The sequence below is a fragment of the Ornithorhynchus anatinus genome, chromosome 2 (assembly GCF_004115215.2).
Source record: "Ornithorhynchus anatinus isolate Pmale09 chromosome 2, mOrnAna1.pri.v4, whole genome shotgun sequence".
Taxonomy (NCBI): domain Eukaryota; kingdom Metazoa; phylum Chordata; class Mammalia; order Monotremata; family Ornithorhynchidae; genus Ornithorhynchus; species Ornithorhynchus anatinus.
The window spans coordinates 111,459,578-111,482,302 of NC_041729.1; the positions used below are offsets into that span (position 1 = coordinate 111,459,578).

Consider the following 22,725-nt stretch of genomic DNA (forward strand, 5'->3'; position numbering starts at 1 on the left):
TTCCCCGCCGAGTGATTTTCTAGCTTCCAGTCGGGCCACAGAAAGGAGGTTATACTCCCAGGTAGCCAGACCTGGATCACATGACTTCCAGGTCAGTTAAAAAGACTTCTTTTATCTCAAGGCGAGCAGAGAGGTATTAAGAGTAAAAAATATGATTTATTAAGTGTTGACTACGTGCAGAGCACTGTACTAAGCACTGGGAGAGAAAGCACAGGTGGGAATTAGACATGGTTCCTGTCATCCCGGGGGGCTCACAATCTGAGCTGCTTCTCTGAGTGTTGAAACAAGGTAATGAGTATTTTTGGAGCAAACATAAGGCATAGAGCCTGATATAGCCAACTGAGGCATGGGATGGGCAGAGAGTCTAGTCTCCAGCTTCTTATTTAAGATTGTGTTACAATTCTGTGTCATGAACATGAAAACCAACAGACAGATATAGTATATTTTAATGAACAATAAATTATCTCTTTCCTATTTCGTGGAGCATGTGGACATGTTGCCTACTTATACAATGTTGACATGGCCTCTGTAACAGAGACCTTACAATTTAAGGGGCGAGAAAAGATAAACCCAAATTGTCTGACTCAATATCCTTCGAACTTTCCCTGATGTTTAGCACAGGTGCTTGCCCTAGGAGCCCGAATCCATAAATTAAAAAAATTCTAACATTCAATATAAATATATAGACATAATGAACTTGATGGTATCTCCCCTTTTTTATGGAATTTGTTAAGCTTACTGGGCCAGCACTGAACTAAGCACTGGGGTAGAAACAGGCTAATGAGGTTGGACACAGCCCATGTCCCACCTGGTGCTCACAGTCTCAATCCCCATTTTACAGAGGAGGTAAGTGAGGCACAGAGAAATGAAGTGACTTGCCAAAGGTCACACAGCAGACATGTGAAGGAACCAGGATTTAAACCCAGGTTCTTCTGACTCCCAGGCCAGTGCTCTATCCACTAGACAACACTGCTTCTCACAGAGAGGAAAGGCAGGTCCATGCTCTATCCTCTAGGCCATGCTGCTTCTCCCTTCTGGGACACTGTATGAGTCTCAGACCTGAGGCTTCAGAACTGAGAATATGAGCTGAGGGGTTTATTTTAGGGTTAGAAGCTAGTACAGTACCAATCATACTTTCTCGCCCCTGTTAACCATGTTTCATATGAGAAGGAGGGCAAGTATGCAGCATATTGCAAAGAGCACGTGTAATCTTTGCCCATGTTAGCCAGGTACAGGAAGAACTGGGCTAGAACTCACGATTCTGGATTTCCCAGGGCAGTCCTCTATCCAGTGGACCAACAGCAGGGCTTGTAGACCGTATACATGGAAGAAAGATTGGACAGAGAGAAGATGCTGCTTTGTATTCTGCATATCGAGAAGTAGGATGGCCTAGTAGAAAGAGCATGGGCCTGGGAGTTCAAATAATGTGGGTTCTAATCCCGGCTCTGCCACTTTTTTTTTTAAATGGCATTCGTTAAGCACTAACTACATTCCAGGCACAATACCAAGTGCTGGGGTAGATACAAGATAATCAGGTTGCCCACAGTCCTTGTTCCACACAAGGACACAAAATCCCTATGGTACAAAGAGGTTTGGGATTTGCTCAAGGTCACACAGCAGATATGTGGTAGAGTTGGGATTAGAACCCAAGCCCTCTGACTTCCGCATCCTTACTCTTCCCACTAAGCAATGCCACTTCCCTGCTGTGGCACCTTGGGGAAGTCATTTTACTTCTCTGTGCCTCAGTTTCTTCATCTGTAAAATGGAGATTCAATACTTGTTCTCCCTCTCCATTAGAATCTGAGCCCCACGTGAGACAGGAACTGTCCTGGACTTGATTATCTTTTACCTACCCCAGAGTTTAGTACAGTGTGTGGAACATAGTAAACACATAAAAAAATCACTATTCTTATTATGATCATTGTCCATAGTCATTCAGAAGGATGTCAAGAATCTAGTTAGGTAACAGTAAATCACATAATTCTCTGCTAATTTTTTGTTTAGGGAATTTGTGATCCAAAACTTTAGCACTCTCTTCAGAAATTAGGGAATGCTTGAGTTATTACCTCAGACCCTTAGTTGCTTCAGTCTGCATTTGGGGTCATTACGTCTTTTCTTTTGAAGTTTGGAAAGGGAACCTATGAACCAAGGAAATTAAAATAGGTTCAACTCAGCTCCAGCGAGAGTTTCAACATTTGATGTGAAAGAAGCATCTTAACACCTATAAGGGATTTACTCTCAGCTAAAGAGGTCTGAGAAAGGGCTAGCAGGTTAGATCCATTTGGAGACAATCATAGATCCACTTTCTGACCAACCAGGTTGCTAAAATGGCAGGGATTGTCTCTATTGCTGAATTGTACTTTCCAAGTGCTTAGTACAGTTCTCTGCACAGTAAGCACTCAGTAAATATATGTCTGATTGAATGAATGAATGAACATGTATCTAGAGTGGTATGCATAACTCACTCAATTCCAAGGTATCAGGTACTCACTGGATGGTGCAGTAGTAAGTTCCACGGTCACTCAATTCCACTGGCCAAAACTCCAAAATATCTTCTTTAAAAGCCAGTCTCTTCATTGACCTGGAATTCAGCTCCACTGAATCATTCACTGGTCCTTTAAACCACTTTACCAGCTTGCTTCTATTCTGAGGAGATGGAGAGCTCGACTCCTGGCAGCACTTCAAGTAGAAATGTTCCCCTTCTAGTACGGTAATGGATTCACGTGAAGTACATAGTGCTTCTTCAAAGAGGAAGAGGGTAAGAAAGGAACAGGGTTAGAGAGCACAACTGGATTCTTTAGAAGGGAAGGAAATGTTATGGGATGAAATGAAAGTGGGTGTTCTGGGTAGGAATTAGTAAAGTGGACAACTAGCTAGAGATATAAGGCATCTTCTCAAGATCTGTGTGAGACCTGCTCAGTCTGAAAATGAGGTCCTTAAAAAGGGATAGGGCTAAGATGGGCCCCCAAAAAAAGAAAATGTAACCAGATATTCCTCTGGCTGTGGGCCAGGAAATCCCTGCAGACAACGTAATCCAGAAAGGGAGCAGATGAAGAGTTCTCTTTGCCAAGACCCAGAGAGAGTTCATTGTTGCCCCAAACCAGTTACGAAGGGGAGAACTGACCTATTAACGATCCCCATTATATCATTCCCATCCGTGGTATTTATTAAGCACTTACTGTGTGCAGGGCACTGTACTAAGCCCTTGGGAGAGTGCAATACACAAAGTCGGTAGACATATTCCCTGTCCACAATGAGCTTACAGTCTAGAGAGCTCACAGCTTATAGACAGATGGAAAATTTGAGGCAAGAGCCAGGCAAACTGTATTTTGAGCACAGCTGGGTTCTAGCGACTGTACTATGTGTTTAGGAGAATACACTAGGAGAAGACATTCTCTGCCCTCAAGGAACTTCCAATTTAATAGAGGATACAAACAAAAACTATTTGCAGATAGAAAAAGAGATGAAAGGACAAGGATAAAGCAGGAAGCAGTACTTACACACCAGAATAAAACTGATAAATAACAGAAGGTACAGATATATTAAAATATGTTTATGTTGCAAAAGTACAACGCTGCAAAATAAATGCACAAGTGCTAAGGGTGAGGTTTTGTATGCATGTGAATGAGGTGTTGCAAATTTAACTTTGAAGCCTTGTTGGATGTGAAGAAATGGCCTATTTCTATGCTTTCAGACCTATGTCGCCCTTGCACTTGGATTTGCACCCTTTATTCACCCCCACCTTCATCTCCACAGCACTTCTGTACGTATCCATAATTTATTGAAATAAAATAGTAATATCTGTCTCACCCCCTAATCTGTAGCTCCTTATGGGTGGGGAAGTTGTCTAACCAACTCTTTTATATTATACTTTCTCAAGAGCTTATTCCAGTGTTCTGCACACGATGAGTGTTCAATAAATATGATTGATTGATTGATTGATAGAAGATAGGAAAGGAGATGTAGTAGTTGGGATCAAAGTTGACTGAACAAAAATGGAGAACTGAACAACTAATTATCCCTTTTCTTATACTTGATTGGAGTTTGTTAGAGTCGTGTCTTTGGCTTTGAGTTTACACTTGGTGAATACTACTGATTAATTGCAGAAGGTTCATAGTAGTTACAATGATAATGGAGATGGTGCACAGGGGCACTGATTCAGAAACCCCACTAAATGCTCCTTCTACTCTCATCATTATCATGATGATTATCACAGTGAGAGTAGAAGGAGTGTTTAGTTGAGTTACCGGCCTAAATATATAACAAAGATATATTGAGAACCGCCTGGGCCTGTGACTTTACTCTGCTTCTGTGAAACAAAGTTTAAAGCAAAAACTGTCTACCTACCAGAATCTTACACACATATCTTAAAAAAATCTTACACAAAATCTTAAATACAGTCTTTTTGACCATTTCCCCTTAGAATAGCACATTACACATCCACCATTTACACAAACCTTCTTAGGGTTGATCCAGACTGCCTGGCCTAGTTGAAAGAGCACGGGTCTGGAAGTCAAAGGATCTGGTTTCTAATCCCAGCTCTGCCACTTGCTTCCTTTGTTATCTTGGGCAAGTCACTTCACATGTCTTTGTTTCCTCAACTGTAAAAAGGGGATTCAAAACCTGTTCTCTCTCCTACTTAGAATGTGAACCTCATGAGGCACAGGGTCTCTATCCAAATTAATTAGCATCTTCCCCAGGACTTAGAAAAGTGCTTGACACAACGTAAGCACTTAACAAATAGTAGTATCATATTATTATTATAAAACCCAGATGTTTTCTGATTCTTGGGGCTGCCAACAACTTTACCTTTCCACCCAGACTTTTTAATCTCTTTCCCAATATGACATAAGTTACCATCACCAGGGCATTGGCCAACCAGGTATCACTAAGTTTAGGTGTGTTAACCCACTTCTCCAAGTCCTGCTTACCTAGTTTTCCCTGTCCTCTCTCCTGGACTTTTCAGATCTTATTTATTTGTTTACATGGATGGTCTGCCCCCTCTTCATTCTCTTTGGCAGAGCAAACACTGTGAAAGACCATTTTCCTAATTAGGGTATTCGTTCCTTACGGGCTGGGAACTTGCCGCATGCTAATGAGGCACTTTCCCAATGCTTACTACAGTGCATTGCACACAGTGGGCACCCAAATACCTTCACTCCTACTACACAAAATCCTGGACAGGTGCACATCCCATCTGCTTCCCCTAATATAATTAAAAGTTGAACATTTTATTGAACACTGAACATTTATTAAATATTTGGGGCTGTTCCAAATCACTTTACAAAATACTGAAAGCAGACATGGTAACTCAGCACATAATGTATCTGCAGCCTCCCTTAACATGTAATTTCATGTTTCCATCCTAGTGAACTTCATTACTTGTTGAATCTATTTTTCCCCCTATTTCCAGTATTTGCAAATGATCAGTGTCTGCCTTTCTCCCCCTTTGGATTGGAAGCTTTTTAAGGGCAGAAATTGTGTCTTTTCACTGCTATCACACTCTCCCTAGTGCTTAGAAAAGTGCCCTATAAACAGATGGATTCCAAAAATAACAACAGTTGAATTTGATAAGTGCTTATTATATGACAAGCACTGTACTAACTGATGGGACTATTAGCTATAAGATAATCAGGTTGGGCACAGTCCCTCTCCCACATGGGGCTCACAGTCTAAGGGGAAAAGAAAACAGATATATTTAATCCCCATTTTACAGGTGAGGACACTGAGGCTCAGTGATTTACCAAGGTCTGTGTTCTTTCCATTAGGCCATTCTCCTTCTAATCCCAGGTCAGTCACTTGTCTGCTGGGTGACTTTGGGCAAGTTGTTTTACTTCTCTATGCTTCAGTTGCCTCATCAGCAAAATGCAGATTCAATATCTGTACTCTCTCCTACTTAGCCTGTGAGCCCCATGTGGGTCCTTAATATATTGTATCTGACCCAGACCTTAACACAGTGCTTAGCATATAGTAAGTGCCTAACAAATACTACAATTACTATTATTACCCTCTGATTTCCAGGCCTGTGCTCTTTCCACTTGGCCATGCTGTCCCCCTTGAATACCACTGATTAAGAGATTAATCATTTAGGTGAAATCAGTCACTTGATGGAAAAAAATACTCATGGAAGTTTAGGGTTTAAATTTTTCCAGTGGCAAATGGCTAATTTGTTTTTGCCTAAAGCACAGAAAAGTGAAAGGAGATTTGCTTTAGCCGAGAGAATGAGAAAGACATGAAAAGAGAGAAAAAGGTTGGTGGAAATAAAGGAAGTCCCTTAGATGTTTTACACTGCGTCCTGCAATGAATAAGGGAGGCTAGAATGGTTGAGTAAGTGATGCAGGGAATATGTGCTTCTTGTTCTAAGAAAGAGGAAGAAGCAGTACTCTGAAAACAGAGTGCCATGGCAGTGTTTAATTAAAAATGAGGGAGAAGGAGAAAGGGAAGGATATTTCTTGGTAATTTTCAATGCAGGTTCAGAACTGGGAATTACAGGTTTCCTCTTAGTTATGCATGCATGGTGTAGAGGGCCAGGTATAGCCCAGATAAATTAAAATCAGAGAGGATCTTGATACCTCATTTTAGATAGTAGATTGAAACCCTTTCTCACCTCTCATTAACCCTCTCCTCCCTCTTCCGTCCCCCTGCCTCTTACTGTTGTGAAGGAGATGGGTTGGGAGTGGAGAGATAACCCGAAGTTGGACACTTGATCCATTATATTTAAGTGTATTTTTATTTAAATGCCTTCCCAGAATGTGAAATAACATTTGTTTTAAGTTCAAAAGTCTCCTGAATCATCCTGGAAGAATCAATCTACTTCATCTGAGGTTTGACAGCTGCTAGGTTTTATTCTCTCAGGTGGTTGACACAAGTTCCTTTTGTGGTGGTTAAAAGGTCTTTTGGCTTCATTTCAGTTGCTTCTCTTTTGCACAAATTGTTAACAGCGAAGATCAATTAAAACACAACTGATTCTTAGAGTAATAAGTCCAAATATCATTAGACTGATCACAGGGCTAGGAGTTTAGATGCAAAGACGGACCATACTGTTGCTAGTTCTGTTGAAAGTGGGGTATTGTGCATAGTAAGCACTCAACTACCACAGTGTTTATTGGGGTTTGCCACTCCATGATTGTCTGTCTTCTCTCTCTGTGAGAAGCAGTGTTGCCTAGTGTATAGGGCACAGACCTGAAAGTCAGAAGAACCTCCTCCACTTGTCTGCTATGTGACCTGGGCAATTCACTTAAATTCTCTTTGTCTCAGTTACCTCATCTGTCAACTGGCGATTGATACTGTGAGTCCCATGTGGGACATGGACTGTGTCAAACCTGATTACTTTGTATCTATTCAAGCACTTAGAACAGTGCCTGGCACACAGTAAGCACTTAACACATTCAGTTAAACATATCTGAAATTTGTTTATTTATATTAATGTCTGTCTTCCCCTCTAGACTGTAAGCTCAATGTGGGGAGGGATACTGTATTCTCGCTTTGTACCCTTGTACAGTGCTCTGCATAGAGTAAGCGCTCAAAAAATATGATTGACTGACTGATTAAAATACGATTAAAAAAAAGAGAATGGGATGGGAAACAGTGTGGAGTTAAAATTCCCAGCATTCTGCAGTGCAGTACTACAAGTCTCAGAAAGTTAACTGGAACAAACCTGAGCAATCAATCAATTGTATATACTGTTTGCAGAGCAGTGTATTATGTGGGAAAGTATAATATAACAGAGTTGGAAGACTTGTTTTACCAACTACCAAGTGAGCAGCATCACTTATAGACTACACTGAACAACAAATGGCAAACAAGGGTCACAAATATTGAAGAACTGGAAGTTATTGTCCTAGCATTAAAGATAATATGTTATACTTAATTATAGTATTAAAATTAATACTGCTGCTGTTGTGTAACTTTGGGCAAGTTGTTTTACTTCTTTGTACCTCAGTTCTCTCATCAGCAACTGATCAGATAGGATACTTGGATACTAATGCTAATACTACTAATCCTAGTGATAATAGCATCTGTTAAGTTGTGGGGTTGAAATAATGCAATTAGATTGGACACAGCTCCTGTTTCACATGGGACTCACAGTCTAAGGGGGAGAGAGAACAGGTATTAAATACCCATTTTACAGATGAGGCAACTGAGGCAAAAAGAAGTGAAATGACTTGCCCAAGGTTACACACCAGGAAAATGGCAGAGCCAGGATTAGAATCCAGGTTCTCTGATTCTAGGCCTACGCTCTTTCAACTAGGCCATGCTGCTCCTATTCTCACCTGAACACAGCTATATCAGGTAGGACATGAGGAGAATGGATTACGGTAGGATACCTAAAATTGCCTTAGTTTGGTAAGGTAAAATTGAATAACTGTAAGCAAAAAGGACAAAAGAAACATCTTGAGGATACAATAATATGAAGCCTTTGACAGTGCTGTGTTCTGCCTGAAAACCTGAAGTCAAATTCCAGAAGCATTGAAATAAAGGAGCAGTTCTTTTCTACCAGAAACCTCATAATGGTCATAAAACATGCAAACAAGAATGGACAGGGCTAGGGACTACAAACATCAAACATGACAGCATAGCAAGAGGCAGTTTTTGGTGGTACACTCTGTAGTGATGACTATGGCCATACCACTTTGGCTTTTTCCTCTCTCTTTCACACAAACATGCACACACACACACCCATGAATTGAAAGGTCAAGGGCATCTTCTTTGAGGATGAAGTTTATATGTGTATATGCACTCACCTCCCTCTCCCCTTCGCCTCTTCTCTCTCTCACACTTACACTTATATAATCTACTGGGTGTGGTCCTGTTTGACCTTTGAGATCCAAAGCTTTAAAATGAGGAAAACAGCTAGAAATTGGTGCAAGATCAGCTGACCAACTGAATCAGAACAAACCCTCCCAATCCTGGAAAAATTATATATTTTCTAAAATTCCTTGGGGCAGCCTACAAAAATCAGAGCCTGTCTCAGTTGATAGGATATAATATCAGCCTAAGGTTAAATAATATGTTGAGACCTATAGTGGAGGCTACAAAGAGGTCTTTGAATTGAAACTGTGCAGGATGCCAGGAGGAGAGATTGGGATTGGAAATCCATCTCCTCAATTTGAAATCCCCTGAAAATGGGCTGGAGATTCCAAGCATATTTGGGCAAAAGATAAAATCAGATCTTCAAAGATAGTAGTCAGAATTTGTGCTGAGCCAAGGGTGGTGAGGGAAGATAAAGACAGAGGGGAGATGGAGAGAGGGAGAGGGAGAGAAGTGTTTAACACAGTGCTTTGCACACAGAAAGTCCTCATAAATTCAATTGAATGAATAAATGAAGTAATACCAAATTATGGTTCAGATTAGGAAACTGTGAAATGTGCAGTTTTATGCATATGGTAAAATTTTAATTTGATTATTTCTAGAAAGTTGGTGCAGCTGAAGGCTCTGATTTTGTAGCTCACTACAGAATAAAGCATCTTTTAACACTGCACAAATTAATATCTAGCTACATTAGAAAAAAACAAAAATCCTAAAAGATTGACTGTTTCCTTACATTATCCTGTGTGATTCTCATTCATTTACTTAGTAACTGAAGATTCCCTGTGATATCTATCAGTCTTTCTGTTGGTCTCTCCAAGTCCAAACCATACCATAGTAATCCAGTAAGGAAGTGTCAGATTTATCCTGATTTTTATGTGAAATGTCTAATTATACACTCAGTGAACAGATAATGCTTTGAATGCTTTGAACTACTAGTCTTTCTGTCTTACAAGCCTGTGACCTAGGTATTATACCCAATTCATCTTTCTCATTCAACCCACATATTCAATCTGTCACCAAATCTTGTTGGTTTTACCTTCACAACAACACTAAAATCTGCTTCTTCCTCTCCATACAAACAGCTACTACACTTTCCCTGCCTTGACTAATGCCTCAGCCTCCTTGCTGACCTCTCTGCCTCATGTCTCTCCCTACTCAAGTCCATACTTCACTCTGCTGCCTGGATCATTTAAAAGAGAAACCCTTCATTCCACATCTCCCCCATTCTTCAAGAAACTCTAGTGTTTGCCCATCCATCGCCAAATCAAAAATAAACTCCTCACCATCAACTTTAAGGCACTCAGTTTGTTCTCGCCTACCTTACTTCGCTGATTTCCTACTACAACCCAGGCCACATACCTCACGCCTCTAAGGCCAATTTCCTCTACCTCAACCTCATCTATCTTGCCGCCTACTCCTAGCCTTAGCCCACGTCCTTCCTCTGGCCTGGAACTCCCTCCCACTTCATAAATGACACAGATCACCACTCTGCCCACCTTCAAAGTCATATCAAAATCACTTGTATTTTTCCAAGCACTCAGTACAGTACCCTGTACAAAGTAAGGGCTCAATAAATAAATTGATTGATTTATTGGATTTAAAGGAATACTATAATATTACTGAGTTGCCAGCTGTTTCATCTTTAGCATCAATATAAATATTTCTTCTCTTCAACGTTAAAGCTCAATGCACCTGGGATAAAAGGACATGTGGAACCTCTCTAATCAGCCATAAAGCTGTGAAACTATCTCAGGATTCTGCTGAGTTTCATATAACAGGGGAGCACCAGCAATGTCTCTTCTTCTCGGGACAGGGTCTCTCAAGTCCCTAAACTTCATATCCTAATTAATAGCCTTAAGCAACCAACCCCAGTGGATTTCTACATCACTAAAAATTTCCTTAACAACATACCATTTTGTTCAATCATAGAGTTTGTGACTGGAGGGTAATCTAATCTCAATCTAAACCCAATGCAGATTTAGAGCAACTCTAAACTGGGTCAGTAATTTACCTCTGGGTGTCTGATCAAAACTGCGTAACTCTCATGCCTACAGATTCAAAGAGTTATTGCTGAGTTATTCATTACCACCTCTGAGAAACACCAAAGTAACATCAACAGAGAGTAAGAACCCATCTGGAGAGTTGAAGCAGTCAAGGGTAATTCCACTTGGTAAATGTTCCTCTCATATTGATCCATTCCATTTCTAGCTAACAACAGACCTGGGCTGATGTCACAATTGGTTCCTGAAAAACCGTCATAACTGGTCAAAACCAGTTTTCTTATGGGAAAAATACTGGAAATTGGGCATTGATTTCCCTAACCAAGACTGGTTAAAGTAGGGCAACCAGAATGACCCAGACTATTGTACTCAATTATAGATGAGAAATATTGAATTTATTTCAAGTCACAGAGGATCAACAGTAGGCTAGCAACTGTAACCTCTTCTGAAGTAAAACAGATCTATTATTGAGACTATCTGGTGAACATGTAACCTTGCCCCCTTGAAAATTACCCCCTTATTTCCAGGCCCCATTGTAACTTTTATTTCTCCATTTCTCCTCTTGGCTCCCTTAAGGCTTCTTTATCTCCACAACCTCCAAAGTCCTGGAAAAAGACTGCTCCCCAGAAGTCACGGGACCTAAAGTCCACTTTAGGACTATTACCCTAAATTTGCCCTACTAGAATCACTACTACTTTCCCCATCTCCAAAGCCTTGCTAAAATTACATCTCCAGAAAACCTCCCTCTCTCACTTCCTCACATTATTTCCCCTAGTATTGCTTATTCTCTAATCACTTGCTATCCTCTCGATTGCTTCCCCCTAACTGTAATTTACTTCAGTGTTTGTTTCCCCTGCTAGATTGTAAAAATCTCGAAGGCTAGAATCACATCCACACACTCTACTGTATGCCAGTGCTCTGCACACAGTCCGTGCTTAGCAAATACTTTTGATTGAAGGAAATCAAATCAGATGTGTTGAAAAGCTAAAACAGGGTGCAAATTTAGAAATGCTCTCAGTGTCATTCATTGAAATTTGAAACACTTTATGCTCAGGACTGCCCGTAGAATCCAGCAATTCATATTGATTCTGATGGCTCAGCAGTGTAATTTCAACATGCGGTTTTGCCCTAAGACCAGGAAGAATTATATTCATCATTATACATTTGGGAGTTAAAATATCCTCAGAGAATCAGCAGGAGAGGGATTTGAAGAAAGAGACCTCCACACTATTCAGCAATGACTAGAGATAGAACTTCCTTTCCCAAAAACAGCCCACAACCAAAAACAGCCCAGAATTCCAGAAGTCTCTCCAGCTCATCCTAGTCCATCTTATCAGGTGTCACTGTCAAGGGAGAAGCCATTTTATGAAGCAGAGGAGGTCTTGTTTTGAGGGAAGAAATAACTGGTGATAGTCAAAAATGCTATTGATTGATTATCTGAGAACTAATTATCCAATTGGTGGATGATCTATCTGGCCTCTTTGTCTTTTCTTCTCTTTCTCCTGCCTCCTTTAATCAGGCCATTTCACTGGTCATTGGCACCACTATTATACAGGCTGAGCAGGGGAAGAGAGCAGAGTGAAATTCAAATTCTTCAATTTGACCTTGCAGGAGTTCAAATTTGGTGACTTTAAAATGAAAAAAAAAAGTGAGGTTTGATAAATTCCCTGGGCATTTAATTTATCCAAGCTATCATTATCCTTTATTACTACAGGTTACAGAGAGGCACCACCTTTCTGTGTTGCTTATCTTCACTGTTTCCTTGCTTTGTTCATGCTCACACTTCCTCCTGGGGCCATACTGCCATGGCCCTTCCCTGCTGAGTTTCTCAAAATATTTTATGGGGGTGGATGAAACTGAGGTAGGGGAGAAAATAACAGAGTGGAGCATGAATTCAAGAATATAGTTCTTTCCTTGAGTGAAAGAAAGGAGTTCTTTCACTCACCATCCTTCTCCCCAACCTTTGGAGCCAAATTAAGGTTGCCTGAAATGTTCCATCACTCCTGAATCATACTATTTCCCCTATGGGGTATCTCAGCATAGATGGAATACCTTCCCCAGGACCCACTGCAGATAAAAGGAAGAACAAGGAGCAAATTCTGACCCTCAAACTAGCTTGTTTTCCTTATTCCATTGCATTGTTCCTTACCGTTAGTGCCACCACCTAGCTAGACTGCTCTAGGGCTTGAGGCACCGGGCTGGTCTGTGCTTACTTTCTTTCTCCCTTTTCTGTTTCTCATTTCTTCACACCACATTGTTTCTGGAGATGCTGAGACAGGAGGAGCTGTGAGTCTCAAAGTTCATTCATTCATTCAATAGTATTTATTGAGCGCTTACTATGTGCAGAGCACTGTATTAAGCGCTTGGAATGAACAAGTCGGCAACAGATAGAGACAGTCCCTGCCATTTGACAGGCTTACAGTCTAATCGGGGGAGACAGGCAGACAAGAACAATGGCAATGAATAGAGTCAAGGGGAAGAACATCTCATAAAAACAACGGCAACTAAATAGAATCAGGGTGATGTACATCTCATTAAACAAGCAGCAGAGTGAAGAATAGACTGGAGCGGGGCAAGTAAGGAGGAAGGGAGATCAGAGAGAAGGCTGACACAGTAGTCTAGCTGGGATATAACAAGAGCCTATAGCAGTAAGGTAGCCATTTGGGTGGAGAGAAAAGGGCGAATCTTGGCGATATTGTAAAGGTGAAATCCGCAGGTCTTGGTAACGGATAGGATGTGTGGGGTGAATGAGAGAGACGAGTCAAAGATGACACCGAGATTGCGGGCCTGAGAGACGGGAAGGATGGTCGTACCATCCACGGTGATAGGGAAGTCTGGGAGAGGACCAGGCTTGGGAGGGAAGATGAGGAGCTCAGTCTTGCTCATGTTGAGTTTTAGGTGGCGGGGCGACATCCAGGTGGAGACATCCTGGAGGCAGGAGGAGATGCGAGCCTGAAGGGAGAGGACAGGGGCAGAGATGTAGATCTGCGTGTCATCTGCCTAGAGATGGTAGTCAAAGCCGTGAGAGCGAATGAGTTCACCAAGGGAGTGAGTGTAAATGGAGAACAGAAGAGGGCCAAGAACTGACCCTCGAGGAACTCCAACAGTTAAAGGATGGGAGGGGGAGGAGGGGCCTGTGAAGGAGACCGAGAATGACCGGCCAGAGAGATAAGAGGAGAACCAGGAGAGGACGGAGTCCGTGAAGCCAAGGTGAGATAAGGTGTGGAGGAGGAGGGGATGGTGGACAGTGTTAAAGGCAGCTGAGAGGTCAAGGAGGATTAGAATGAAGTAGGAGCCATTGGATTTGGCAAGAAGGAGGTCATGGGTGACCTTAGAGAGAGCAGTCTCGGTAGAGTGGAGGGGACGGAAGCCAGATTGGAGGGGGTCTAGGAGAGAATGGGAGTTAAGGAATTCTAAGCATAGGTTGTAGACAACTCGTTCTAGGATTTTGGAAAGGAAGGGTAGTAGGGAGATAGGGCGATAACTGGAGGGGGAAGTGGGGTCAAGAGTGGGGTTTTTTTGGATGGGGGAGACGTGGACATTTTGAAGGCAGAGCGGAAGGAGCCATTGGAGATTGAGTGGTTAAAAATAGAAGTTAAGGAAGGGAGGAGGGCAAGGGTGATGGTTTTTATAAAGTCTCACTTGGAGCACAAAAGAATGAGGAATCCGAGGAGCAAAAAGAATCTTAAGAGGCAATGTACCCTAGTTCCCATTTGGACAATTTTTACCTAAAGAGACTCTTTGAAATATACATTTCATACATTCTACCAGGAAGTTCTTCATTGCTAACCAAATCCCCTTTTGCTGCAACTTAAGTCTACTGGAGGGTTTGCAAGGGAGCTGCAGTCTCCAATAAGGAATGGAGGGTGAAGAATGGAGCAGAAGGGCAGAAAGAATAGTTATCATAGTCCCCTTCTACATTGTAAAGCTCATTATGGTCAGGGAATGTGTCTATCAACTCTATTTTATCATATCAATCAATCAGTGAATAGTATTTATTGATAGCTTACTATGTGCAGAGCACTGTACTTGAGAGAGTACTATAGAACAGAATTAGCAGACATGTTTCTTGCCCATAGTGAGTTTACAGTCTAGAGGGGGAGACAGAAATGAATGTGAATAAATAATTTAATGATATGTACATAAGTGCAGTGGGGTTGGGGACTAATGTGAAACGTCCAAAGGTAATATAACCAAGTACATAGATAACGCAGATGGGAGAGCGAGCCAGGGAAAAGATGGCTTAATCAGGAAAGGCCTCTTGGAAAAATGTGACCTTTACAATGTTTTGAAGGTGGAGGGAGTGGTTGCCTGGTATATATGGAGGGGAGAGGGAGTTCCAGGCTAGGCGGAGGATGTGGAACAGGGTCAGCGATGAGACAGATGAGATTGGGATGCAGTGAGTAAACTGGTGCTAAAGGAGGGGGCATGTGGGCTGGGCTGTAGTAGGAGATTAGTGAGGGGAGGTAGGATGGGGCAAGTTGATTGAGTGCTTTAAAGCCAATGGTAAGGAGTTTCTCTTTGATGCAGAGGTGGATCGGCAGACTTCGGAGGTTCTTGAGGAGTGGAGAAGGCAGGGACTGAACATTTTTGTTGATTGCACTCTCCCAAGCGCTTAGCTCAGTGCTCTGCACATAATAAGTACTCAATAATTGATCGAGTGATCGACTGATTGGTACATACAAGGAAGCCACACAGGACTAGTAGTCAGGAGATCTGATTCTGCCACTGGTCTACACAGTTTCCTCCTCTTTAAGATAGGGATAAGTTACTTCCCCTGAGAGCCCCTTGTGAGGTAGAAACTGGATCTGATCTGAATATCTTGTGTCTAGGACAGCTTCTAGGTCCATGTTTTGGCACACAACAAGCATTTTATAATACCATTATTATTTATAACACTCAAGATGATGCTCGTTTTGTTTCTTGATTTTAAGAAAGATTACAACACTGATGAATGAGGATTAGCTTGTGGTCTCCCATGTACCCTAGGTAATTTTCTGACATTCCAAATCCAATTGGAAGTCTTCACATATCTACCCAGTTTTATTACTCACCAGGGGTGGCTTTGTGCATACGCATGCAAAGGAAAGAGATCAGCATTCTCCAAGGCATGGCTGCCATCAGCTGGAAGTTGCTTCTCAAGGAAGGCAGGCACTAGAGGTTCAACCTTTATTGAAAGGGCCCCTGGAAAATACGACAAGATCATAGAATCCAAATTTTTATTGGACTTCAAAGCATTCATTAGTCCTGGTCTGTCATTCGACAACATTCATCAAAAAGAATCTATACAGGCTCAACACGTGCAGAAAGTTACTCGATTGTCTGGCCTCGAACGGTTGAGTCATTTGAAAGGTATGGATATCAGAAGCCTGAAAAAGCAAAATCATAAATGCTATAGATTAAAATTTCAATTAAATTTTTATAATACCTTCTTAATATTCCAGGGTCCAATTTATTTTAAATCTATAGTAATTTCTCCTGGATATTGAAGAAGCCTAAATCTATATCTCTGAGTAATGCCACCAAGCAGTAAACCCAGGATAGAATCTTGAGCATTGAATAGACCAGTGACAGAATCAGATCTCCTGACTTCAAGTCCTGTGTGATCTTCATGTATTGTTGTACTGTACTCTCCCAAGTGCTTAATACAGTGTTCTGCACAGAGTAAGCATTCAATAAATACAATTGAATAAATGAATGAATCCCATGCTTAGCCAACCTAGGTGCTTGGCACAAGTCCTTGGCAGATGTTGTTGCTGTCTTATGCTGTACAGTCGGGTCCAATCTATAGCGACGCCATGGAAATATCTCTCCCAGAAAGTCCCACCTCCATGTGTAATCATTATGGTACTGTATCAATAGAATTTTCTTGGTAAAAATATAGAAGCAGTTTACCATTGCCTCCTTTCATGCAATTAACCTAAATCTCTGCCCTCGACTCTCTCCCATTCTGCTGCTGCCCAGCGCAGGTGAGTTCTGACTTGTAGCAGATTGACTTCCACTCACTAGCTACTGCATGTGTCTCTGCTTGATTCTCCCTCCCATAATCGAGAGTACTGGAAAGTCTCCAGGTGCTACTCTGAGCGGTGTCTTGGCACATAGTAAGCACTGAACAAATAACACCAATATCAGCACTATAATTTCAATTAGGAAATGTATTCAACCATGTAAAAGCCTTTGGAAAAATTTTCACAGCCAAAAAAAAAAGGATTGACTGTTCTAAAATAAATTTGAAAATATTACTAGGGTTTAAAATATCCATATAGAGAGAGAGTTCACTTCATATAGACATAATATCAGGGTTGGAGCTTTTTCGCCCTCCCACATTTTCCAAATCATTTTAGGGAAAATATAATATGCAGCATCACTTCTTTTAGGATATGTGAATCTGAGTTGGCTACAAATTTGAGAGGGTAGCTTCACTCAAATACTACACTACAGTGTAATAACAGTATTAAGATAATTTAGTACTTTAAATCATCTCTGAAATAGAAGAGAAATAGTGTGGCTTCATGACTAGAGAATAGGCATGGGATTCAGAAGGACCTGGATTCTAATCCTGGGTCTACTATTTGTCTGCTGTGTGGCCCTCGGCAATTCATTTACCTTTTTCGTGCCTCAGTTACCTCATCTGTAAAATAGGGATGGAGATTGTGAGCCCCATGTGAGACAGGGACTGTGTCCAACCTGATAAGCTTGTATCCACCCCAGAGCTTGTACAGTGCCTGGCACAGAGTAAGCACTCAATAAATACCATAAAAGCATGGTTTTGGGAATAGGCTCATGCTTGTTCCCTGTATTCAAATGGAAAAAAAGTTCATGAATGCAAATGAATCTATGGGCTCAGTACAATAATATATGAATGAACTGACCCATTTTGAAGGCATTCCTCACCAAATCAGCCTAGGGCTCAAAAAATACTCTACCATGTTATGTGCCTATGGATGAAAGAGACAGTGCTTTTTTTTTTTACCACCATAACCACAAAAGGTGAAGATTCACTGTCAAATCCTCTTAGAATGATAGTAACAATCTTTTTTTTGCTAGTTTTCACACTTTTCTAGAAAAGGAAACTTAAAGGAGAAGTCTATTCTACTTTCTCACTTTAAAAAGCACTATATGATTTGAAGGGGAGTGTTTTGAACACCTTAGAGAAAAGCATTACTGAAACACAAGTAATTGTAAGCATTCCAGATGACCACGAACTGAAGCTGAGTCAGCAATGGGCTGCCAATTTGAAAAATCCAGTGTGGTTCTGGGACCTATACTCCCTGATGTATACTCAGAATCTAGACTCCCTGATACTGGTCAATGTAAATAATAATAATAATGTTATGTGTTAAGCACTTACTATGTGCAGTGATTTGCAAACAGTGCAAAGCACTGTTCTAAGCATTGGGGTTGATACAAGGTAATCAGGTTGTCCCACGTGGGACTCACAGTCTTAATCCCCATTTTACAGAAGAGGTGATAGGCACAGAGAAGTTAAGTGACTAGCCCAAAGTCACACAGCTGGTAAGTGGTGGAGCGAGGATTAGAACCCTTGACCTCTGACTCCCAAGCTCATGCTCTTTCCACTAAGCCACGCTGCTTTAGTCCCTTTCTCTTTATTACACTAAGGAGCAGAGCACTTTCTTTAGTTTTGATTTTCCACAGTTTCGGTTACAGATTCAAAATGCCCCAACCCCGGCAAAACGGAGACGGCTGGGATGTGCCTTGTTAGTTTCCGCAAGGATTTTCCCTCCATGACCCAGACTATCCTGCCAACCACCTGTCAGACGGTCCAGGACCTGCAGAGGAACCGATAACATCCCGAGGTGGGGAATTCCAGGTGCAAAGGAGGAAGCCCGGAGTGGTATTGCTTGCTTTGCCCTCGAAGTCCCCCGGGGGAGAGTGACAGGAGCCAGGGGTGGATAGTGCAGCAATCAGGGACGGGGGCGGCAGCGGCAGGAGAACAGGACTGGGAGGAGGAGGAGGAGGAGGAAGAGAGGAGAGGAGGGGAGGAGGAGGAGGAAAAGAAGGAGGAGGAGAGGAGGATGAAGTGGAGAAGGAGGAGGACGAGGAGTGAGCTCCGCTTACCTGAGGTCCCCGCTTTGGGGCAGGAGCAGAGCTGCCTGCAGACAGCGGGGGAGACGGCGGAGAGAGGAGGCAGGCTCGTGCAGAAAGGGAAAGGAAGAAGCGATGAGCGCCTCTGCTCCGTTGGGGAAACCCATTCTCCCCAGGGGCGGGGCTTGAGTGTGGCACAAGCCCCGCCTACCACGCCTGGCGAGGTGCCCGCCTGCCAGCTGCTGAAACTACCTGCCGGTCGCACTCCCTTGGACTGCCTCCCGCAGCCCGAATTTTCTACCCCGTCTCCATCCTTCAGTTGTTTTTTGCCTTCCCCATCTGTTCACGCCCAACTTGGGCCCTTCTCTTCCCCTTTCACCCTCGGCCCTCCATCCCTCTCTCACCCTGGCCATCTCTTCCCAGGCCTACTTTCACCCAATCCAACCTCCATCCTCCCTCACCCTATACCTCCTTCCCAATACTCCCCTCTGTCACACTCCTCCTCCTTGGTCTTCCCTTTACTGCCTCCCAAATGCCCCTAATGTCACCCCTTCCATCTCCCCTCCTCTCCCTCTTCAGTCAATGCCCTCTCCTCATCCCCTTTTGATCTCCTCTCCAGTCTTCCATCTCCCTGTTCCAAGCTTCCTCCCCACTTCCCTCCCTCCCTCCTTGTCACATCATCTCCTTGGCCCAGACTCTTCACACTGACAATCCGGGTCCAATTCTGGCTGCATCACAGAGGACAAAAACAGTGGAGAGAAATTCACCAATAACCCTGTGCCTTCTATACTGTAGATTAGGGTTTTCTTTAGAGTGATAGTATAAACTGGCATGCTCACTGGGGCCATCAATCAGTGAAGCAATCAGCAAAATTATTGTACATCTATTAAACATCTAGAAGCAGCATGGTGTAGTGGATAGAGCACAGACCAGAGAATCAGAAAGTCATGGGTTCTAATCCCAGCTCTGCCACTTGTGTGCTTCAGTTACCTCATCCATAAAATGGGAATTGAGACTCTCAGCCCCACGTGGGACAGGGACTGTGTCCAACCCGATCTGCTTTTATCCTCCCCAGCACTTAGTACAGTGCTTGGCACAGAGTTAAGCACTTAAGAAATGCTATACTTATTATTACATAGAGAGAGCACTGAACCATACTAAGCACTTGGGAGAACTTAATAAGGAGCTATTGGTGATCATCAATCCTAACCAAGACAACCAGGAGCATCAAGAGACTTACATCTCTAGATTGTAAACTGTTCTCTATATCGTAAGCTCATTGTTGGCAGGGAACCTGTCTACCAACTCTGTTGTACTGTACAATCCCAAACACTTAGTATGGTGCTCAGTAAGTGCTCAGGTAATACCATTGTTGGATTGATTGATCAATGCTATTAATTAATCATTGATTGAAGCATACACAATTTTTTAAAAATAATAGTAAGAACATGGAAAATTTAATAAATAAGTGAAGTATCGCATCAAAGTATATATGAGTGCATTGAGTGGCTGTTGGTATAAATATAAGAGGGTGATGGAAATTAGTGATCACTTCCTGGAGTAGGTGGGATTTCAGAAACGTTTTGAGAATGGGCTGGTGGTGATCTAGCAGATCTGAAGAAAGACAGAGTTCTAGGCAGGGGGAAAGGAATAAGCAAGACGTTGGAGATGGGATTGCTGAGATTAGGGTTCAGTAAATAGACTATTTTGGGAGTAAAAAAGAGCACTAGATGGGCAGTAGAGGTAAAGAGGGTGAGGGATAAACCTAGGAGAAGTCTTGGAGGGGACAAGATTGAATCACTGAATTGCTTTTTGGGATTCTCCATTATGGCTGAGAGAAACATCAGGCAATTTGAAGCCTTGCCTCCATGTGTGCTCTCATCTTCCACTGCTCAACTGCCTGCCCCTGGCATGCAGCAAGAAAGAACAGACCATGCAGCCACAGGTCTCGATATAACCTCAGGAAGGTTAGTAGCTATGGTAGTCTTTGTCTTGGCTTCAGGAATGCTGTAGACCCTGAATCATGAGGAGGCTGAAATTCTGGTCCTCTAGCCAAAGGTCCCAAAATAATAACAATAATAATAATAATGATAATGACAGTATTTGTTAAGCACTTACTATGAATCAAACACTGTTCTAAGAGCCGGATCAAATAAAAGCTAATTAGATTGGACACAGTCCCTGTCCCACATGAGGCTCACAGTTTTAAACAACATTTGACACAAAGAAATTATGTGACTTGCCCAAGGTCACACAGCAGATTAGTGGTAGAGCTGAGATTAGAACTCTGGTCCTTCTGACTCCCAGGCCCATGCTCTATCCAATAGACCATGCTGCTTCTCTTTATTTTGTGTATTGTGCATTTGTCCTTATCCCCTAGGCTGTTTAAATGTTTTATTGTTTCACTGTTCTGGATATGTCTCCCTCCAGTCTTCTCCCCAGCATACATATTCATACACTGGGGATCCCTAGAGGGATACAGTTAATGTCTAATTCCCACCTGTATTTTCTTTCTCAGTGCTCAGTACAGTGTTTAACATATGGAAGTACTTAGTAAGTACTACTTCTACTACTAAAGTGAGCTGTTCGTGTACAGCTCTGAATTATCTTGACTGTAGCAGCTTTTTTTTCTACCATTTGCAAGAGGATAACATGCTTTCAGAATCAGAGAATGCACTATTGCAATTTAAACTATGTCAAAGGTACCTTTGACAAGGGGACTAACAAAGACTCAGTGAAACCATTGCTTCATCTGGGATCGGGGATTGAATCAGAGAATCTTTCAACGTTTTTCCAACTGTGACACAATCATTCCAATCAATCATTGGTATGTATTGAGCACTTACCATGTGCAGAGCACTGTAATAAGTGCTTGGTAGAATAGAGTACATCAGAGTTGGTAGACACATTCTCTGCCCACCATAAGCTTACCTGAGCGAGAGACAGAAATTAATATAGACAAATACTTTTTGTATTGGTACATAAGTGCTGTGGGGCTGAGAGTGGGGTGGATACCAAATGCCCAAAGGAAATGGATCCAAACACAAAGATGGCACAGAAGGGGAGGGAGTTGGCTTAGTCAGGGGATGACAGAGTACAGCATCTTAGAGCCTAAAGAGAGTCCATCCATCCGTGGTGAATTCAAAGACCAGGATTTAGAGGCAGCTAATATTGTATCAACAAACCACAAAAAAATTCTAAACTTCCAGACCTACATTTCCTCCTACCATTTATGTAAACATTCCTTAAGGATTCAAATATTGCCAAGCCCCCAGACACTTTGTTACTGACATCTGCAAAGGTGTGCCTGAAGATTTTTACTTGAGCACTCATATAATCGAGTTGCATTTCGTTCCATCTCCATATCTGGCAGTGACACCAACTGGATCCTGGATCAGGGCATCCTTGTTTGGAAGCAGGCAGGAAAGTGGACCCTGGGGGAAGGAGGAATATAATCAGGCTACACTTTCCTGCTCTGTAGGCTTAGGTCAGAGCTTAGGTTCCTCGAAGAGTGGCTTCCTCTGTTTCAAACCCTCCTGCCTTCACTCCCCAGGGGATGGAAGAGGATAATCTTGACGGTCCTGGAGGCAGAGAGAGTTTTCCCTATTGACTGAAGAATGAATACAAGCTATCAGCTTCTGTCATTCAATATTTGCTCTGGCTTAACACATAGCAACCACCACTATTGAAATGAGTTTTCAAGGGGAACCACAGGAACACAAAACAGCCCAGAGTTTTCCAATATGAATATGTTAAAGAATATTCTGATTGAGATATTTCCTAAGTGGAGTCTGTTTCTGATTAGACAGTCATTAGGATTAATGATACTAATTTTTCATCCCACTCATCTGGTTCCAGGAAGAAGCTC

At 42.2% G+C, this 22,725-nt stretch overlaps 1 protein-coding gene across 3 annotated transcripts in view; it reads right to left on the reverse strand.

The window, feature by feature from the left end:
• IL18R1 (interleukin 18 receptor 1) overlaps nucleotides 1-18,974 on the reverse strand; it is a 45,571-nt gene extending 26,597 nt beyond the window's left edge. For 2 of the 3 annotated variants that reach the window (XM_029049709.1, XM_029049729.1), the window contains exons 1-3: nucleotides 18,891-18,974; nucleotides 15,866-15,995; nucleotides 2,492-2,741 (exon numbers count right to left, since the gene is read on the reverse strand). In XM_029049709.1, coding sequence (XP_028905542.1) covers nucleotides 2,492-2,741; nucleotides 15,866-15,932 — 317 coding nt within the window. In that variant the 5' untranslated portion in view covers nucleotides 15,933-15,995; nucleotides 18,891-18,974. Of the gene's footprint in view, nucleotides 1-2,491; nucleotides 2,742-10,822; nucleotides 10,982-15,865; nucleotides 15,996-18,890 lie in introns of those variants that run through there. The other variant, XM_029049724.2, reaches the window with a different exon arrangement.
• Nucleotides 18,975-22,725: the final 3,751 nt, after the last annotated feature.